This window comes from Larimichthys crocea, chromosome XIII, assembly GCF_000972845.2.
Source record: "Larimichthys crocea isolate SSNF chromosome XIII, L_crocea_2.0, whole genome shotgun sequence".
NCBI lineage: Eukaryota > Metazoa > Chordata > Actinopteri > Sciaenidae > Larimichthys > Larimichthys crocea.
In genome coordinates this window covers 37,891,045-37,897,311 of record NC_040023.1, presented here as the reverse complement: position 1 = coordinate 37,897,311, position 6,267 = coordinate 37,891,045, and the positions used below count along the sequence as shown (strand labels likewise).

Here is a 6,267-nt window from a genome sequence, read left to right as displayed (position 1 = left end):
TTGGGGTCATAGACAGTGACAGCCAGATCAGAGAAGACTCTCTCTCTTTGGTATGTGAGGCTGCTTTGTGGATCGCTGGAGGAGTGTAGGTGCCAGCCTATCGCAAAGTCACTGAGCAGGCTCAAAGAAACTGAATATGGGCCTCCTAGATATAATGGATAGCTAACTGTTGACGTTCCATTAGCACGAACAGACAACAGTGGCTCCTAACATGAGTAAATACATTGCCTTTGACTATTTTAGGGCATCATCTGTATGGATTTAAAGTCTGACCACCAGCATGAGTTGGGCGACTCATATGCATACCTGATTGTGTCTCTAATTCTCCTTGGCCAAGCTTCAATAAATATTACAGCATAAGACATCCTGACCTTACCATTGACTATCAGCAATTTCTCCACAACAACAGTATTAATGCATTTTGCTTGCTGCAGAAATATAAAAAGAGATTAAATTTATTTGAAAAATGATAAAAATAACCTTTGAAATTACAATGTTGGCTCACATCCTTAAACTCCTTCTACGTTGATGTCCTCACTGGTTTGTACCTAAACCAACACTGTCTCAGCTTTCAGCAGATTATTGTGTTTAACAAGAGGAACGAGACAATTCATTAATAACAAGGAAATTCAAAACCATTAGTGGAAACCACATAACATGCAGACAGTGAGCGTTTAACCGATGTCAAGATTCTTGACGTGAATGTTGAGACTTTATTTGCCTTTCATGGTCTTATCTAAGCATATTTAAAAAAGGAATCACAGAGTGAACCCCTCTGGTGATCTGAATGGACGATATTCTGCATGTTCTTGTTGAAAACCACCTAATCAGACTGAAGAAACAGTGCCAGAGTAAACCGGTCACAAGCGGAGTTGGATTCGATCTAATGAAAACATTCATGAATACAAAAGCATCTTTAATCAGGGGTGACAGTTGAGAAACAAAAAGTATTAAAAAACATAGACTTATTACTCGAGTTTCAATTGTAGAGCACGGTGAGGGGGGAAATGTCGTTTACAGGATGTCAGAGACACCGGAGGCTCAGTCCACACCGCCATCCCTCATGTTTTCCTCTTCGAAGCCGCTCGCTGAATGTCGGATTGAGCTGTGGGGATGAGGCACAGCGGGGTGGGGGGTTGTGTGAGGTTGCCGAGACTGACTGTATTTGCCTGTTTGAGGGGAGAGGTGTGTGTGGTTGCATGCCTCAGACAGCTTGGAAGCAGTGTTAAAAGTCCTCAAACTCCCACAGGACGCGCGCGCGCATGCGTGCGCGTGCGCGTGTGCGTGTGTGTGTGTGTGTGTGTGTGTGTGTTGGTGAGAACATAAGGACGCCTCTGGAGGGGTTACCTTAATGACACTGCAACCCCAGTTCACCATGTTTCCTCTCAACATGCACACTGCCGTTTCTGTCGCCATGACGATCACAACTCCTTTTCTGAATCTCCTTTCTACTGAGTCATGAATATTTAGATCACCTAAGCATGTTTTCCTTCCTGTTGTGTGCGTCTCTACACTCAGAGACATCTGTCCTGCTACTGCAACATAGTTGTATCCAGATGTCTCAGTCAGACAGGGACGGTGAGCGCAGGGAGCGGCCGCTGGCCGGGCTGTTGCTGTAGGCGTGCGAGTTGTCCCGCTCCCTGTCCTTCTCCTTGTCCTTGCTCTCGTGTTTGTGCTTGTGCTTGTGTTTGTGCTTGTGCTTCTTCTTCTTCTTCTTGTGCTCGTGGTGGTGATGGTGATGATGGTGGCCGTGTTCGCCGCCGTGTTTGGAGGACAAAGAGGTGGTCTCTTTGGTGAAGGACGGCACCGGCGTGGCGGGCATGGAGAGGATGGACTGTTCCACCGATGGCGGCTCTTTACCTGAAAAGAGAAAGAGGATAAGTGTGTGAACAGAGTTTAATTATTTCTTGGAATGTTCTGTGTGTGTGTGTGTGTGTGTGTGTGTGCTTACCTGGTGTAGAGGGTCTCTCTAACAGATTGAGATGATGGTGAATGAAGGCCTGACTGTCATGAACAGTCTCCATATCAATATCTTCATCTTCCATTGTGTTAAACTACAACAAAGCAGACACACATCAGCACCAATAACAGAACATCGCTGTAGTTAACAGGGACGTTAATGTAAGTCAACGCTGCAGATTTCATCTAATAAAAGCATCAAACCAAAGAACGAAAGACTCGAGGGACGGAACAGAGGCAAGCAGAGAGTTTCAAAGTCATGGGGTGTGTTACCCTGATCTTGAAGCGTCCTCCTCCTCTTCCATCGTCGTCCTGTTGCTGCAGGATCTGTCCTGGTTCTGGAGGGGAGCCCAGCGGGGTCTCGGCCTTCCTCTTCAGACCCTGGGGGGGCTGGCCCACTCCACACACCCCTAATGAAATAGGATCTGGCTCTTCATCCACCTGACAGACACAAAGACAGAAACATGAATATGCAATTTCTTTCTAAAGATGTAAAGTTGTTGTAATAATAATAATAATAAAATTAATATATGTCTGCAACACATTGATCATTTTTTTTGGAATATTGGAATAAGAATAATTTTACTATCAGTATTTGGAGAGACTGACTTCCTGTCATCTCAGTGTGCGTTGTAGTTCAGATGATCAGGCTCTTGACTGGGTACCACCATGATGCAATGGGAATGAGGTACAGCCAATCAGATTACCCATAATTACACAGGTCTGGCCTAAGATAACATCGTTTGTATGAAGTAGTTGCTATCTGTGTGCCATCTGAAAACTTTTATGTAGCAACATTAAATCAAAGGCGCTCAGAGAGAAGGAGCTACAGACCACCGAGCAACTCGCTCATTACATCACCGCTGGCACAGAAACCGGGGGAGCTCGAGTTAGTGTGTGACGTAGTGCGTCTTTAACTAGCGTCAGGAAATAACTTCAAGGTTATGAGGTTCAAAACATGAATAAAGCAGCAAACAGACAGAGTAGAGTGGAGACGAGGTGCCACACATCTGTCAACATCTGTGATGTTATCTCAGCCTCTCTGTGCTTTGTTTCTATCATTTTATCATCATTATTAGTTAGTACACATCTGGAAAGAACATTTTGTTGAGTTTTATTTTGTTTCAGTTTGATTGAAGAATGAGGTTTTGATGATCTGCATGATAAAAATGTTTTTGTCAATGGAGTCTAGTGGCGAGCGATACAGATATGATGGCTCTTTATTGTCTTTAATAAAAAAGACTTATCTCTGTAAGAACCATTTCCATAATCTCCGAGCCTGTCAGTGGAGAGTTTATTTTGACCAAAGCAGCATTACATCTAGCTGGATAAGTGTGTTTAAAGTGTGATTATCTGAGAGGTCAAATGACTGCTTTTGTCAACAGAGTAGCATCCATCTAGTGCAGGGCTGTCAAACTCCTTTGGGTTCATGGGCCACATACAACCCAATTTGAGCTCACCAGTAAAATAATTTAGCATAACATCTCCAGACTTTGACTTAGATTCAACATTTTCCAGCAGGAGTGAGCACTTGGTAAAAGTGGCAAAGAAAATAAAAGAAAACCTTGAGCAGAACAGAGCTCATTAGTGGACTGCCGTCCAGCATGATCGGTTGGGTTAGTCTTTTTTCGGTATATACAAGCTTTAAAAACTGTTTCTAATCAATAGTTCCATTTTCTGTTTACACTAAACTAACTGTCCTGACTGTTGACCACGCTCCACTTACAGCTACGTAGCTCATGCCGACACCGTGGATGCCAATACTGGCAGGCGTGTCCATGACTGCGCTGACCCCCAGCTCAGGCTTGATGGTGGGGTTCAGGACGGCTTTCTTCTCCTTCAGGTTCAGCACGAGGCCCAGTTCCGGGAGGGGCAGGCAAGAAGGCCGAGTCAAACCGAACAATGTGTAGTAGAGGTTCACAGCGTCACAGCGAAGCCGCCAGTCATGGGAGGTACCTGAGACAAGAAAGGACAGAGTGACGGCAGGGGAAGAGAAAAAACACAAACGAATAGTAAATGTTTATTGTATCACTTTGTAGCCAGTCTAACCATCTGGACCTCTTCAAACTGATACCTGCACATGAATGCAGCTAACTTCGTCGTGGGTTCAGACATTGAATTCTGGCCAATTACCTTCCACCTCTTTTGCTCTCAACACGGTCTGTTGCAACCACACAGTTTATTTGACATTCCCACAGAGACAACGTGAGCACCACTAAACACGAGATAATCAGCTCTCAGTGACACGAGAGCCAAATGCATCAATACGTGAGTCATTTGAGTAGCAGTGTGTTGAGAGCTGGCATTACTTCAACACCAAATGTTACTGAAGCTAACAATCCGAAAGCCAGGCGCCTAACGAGGAGGGCCGACTGTGGCTTTTAGAAGAAGGTTGAAATAAATGAGTTTAACAGCAGCAGAGAGCTCGCTGCATTTGTGTTCTTACAGCACTGACCTTCAGCCAGTGAAACATCATCCTGTGCTAGTGTGTGTGTTCAACACGTGGGGGGCTGTGGGTTATGGAGGGGTAGAGAAATAAAACAACCAATGCATTTTCACAACATAGCATTTAAGGTTACCACACTCTGGTCACTCTGTATTTAAACTGGCAGCATCTTTCGGGCTGTCCGGCAGCCACCCACACCGACAAACAAAGGTTCGCTGGAAATAATGATCATTGATATTTTTCCTCATCCTTCAAGCTTGTAAATCAATAAATGAAATAAGACATTGCAGGGTGCCCAATGGTCTTCAGGAATATGGGACAGTGAACATACAGTGAGGTGCTGTGTATTTGGATTGGCAGACAGAAGTGGTATCGCCTTGGCTGGCTAGCTGAAAGACACATAAGACCCCCTGGAAGAGAGAGAAATAATGAAACCTGAGGACACAATAGAAGGCAGGAGCATGTGCGTATATGATGGAGGCACAGCACCAAAAAGTAGACCTTAACTCTTTTTCAGTGCATGGCAGGAGGAAACAACCAGAGTCATGAAGGGAAAACACAGGGCGTCAAATATTTCATCTGAAACACAGCGAATGCTGCCACGAAGTTCCTGAAACAGATGGTGGTGAGCTTGTGTTGTGCCTAACAAGAGCAAGGTTCATACCTCATATTATGTGTCTTGGGTGATCTCTTCACAAGTGGACATTAACACCTGGCATCAGTAAAACTTGTGAACTCAACTCGTGATTGGATCTCACTTCCTGCTCAATATGCAAATAGAAATGTCCAAACCTGTCGTTTTTAAACGATTTTTACACAGAGAAACACATTAATGCATAACATTTGCAGAATTTACGAATAACGCTTAGCATGGACAGTGTTTCTCAAAGTTTATGAAGTTTCTCCTCACTCAACGCTCACAGAACAGCCTGATTTTTTAACAGCGTCTGCAGATTTGGCGGTTCCTCGTTCGCTGGTGAAATCAGTTGAAACATACTGCTGCTTATCTTGGCAGATAAAAGTCCAAACATGTCATTTGCATTGCAGACGGCATGTTTCATGTGAGTTGGTGGTTTTCCAATGTGGCCCAGGAAACACGGTGTACAGTCTTTTAAAAGAATGTGGCCGTATGTGGCCCAAAGCAACTCCGAACGTGGCCTGAGTGATCAGATCTTAATGCGTCCTCAGAGCATCTTGGGTGAATTCTCCAAAGTAGTTTTACTCATGTTACAATCACAACAGTGAACGGTCACAGCTGTAGTGCGTCAATACTTTTACAACTACACTTATAAACATGTATAATGCTTTTTAATACACTGTAACTACAGTCATAAAACATTATAGATGTAACTTAACTTACAAGCATTCATAAGACACATGAAGTTATAATTCATCTCCACATGTGAAATGTTTTATGTCTGTTGATATAATGCATCAGAAAGCATTATGCAGGTTTATGAGCGCAGTCATAAAAGGATTATAATTCACTACTCTGGTTAAATAAAGATGAAATAAAAACTCAAATAATAAAACTTCTAAATGATCCAATGATGCACTATAGATGAGGTCTTCACATGGTATCGGCCAAACAACCTGCATGGTGTTGAAGCTCTGCAAGAAGGACGTTCCTACAGGAACCTGGAACTGGGACTGCTTAAACTTAATTGTTACCAATTTGTATGATGATGAGGATGTGCATACATTCTGAGGAAACATGAATTGAGGACAAAGCAGTAGTGGCCCTGTAGAGAACAAAATATTGACTACAAAGATGAGCTGTCAGTTTTACGGAATAGTGCTGAAACATTCAGTTGATTAAACGATTTGTCGATTGATAAACATTCAAAAACACACATATATAT

At 43.4% G+C, this 6,267-nt stretch overlaps 1 protein-coding gene across 1 annotated transcript in view; it reads right to left on the bottom strand.

Moving 5' to 3' along the window:
* Positions 1-895: 895 nt before the first annotated feature.
* The window catches only part of taf2 (TAF2 RNA polymerase II, TATA box binding protein (TBP)-associated factor), a 25,656-nt gene continuing 20,284 nt past the window's right edge, over positions 896-6,267 (bottom strand). Inside the window, exons 24-27 of the mRNA XM_010739116.3 lie at positions 3,686-3,915; positions 2,233-2,400; positions 1,952-2,054; positions 896-1,860 (exon numbers count right to left, since the gene is read on the bottom strand). Of these exons, the coding sequence (XP_010737418.2) occupies positions 1,562-1,860; positions 1,952-2,054; positions 2,233-2,400; positions 3,686-3,915 (800 nt within the window). The 3' untranslated portion in view covers positions 896-1,561. The remainder of the gene's footprint in view (positions 1,861-1,951; positions 2,055-2,232; positions 2,401-3,685; positions 3,916-6,267) is intronic.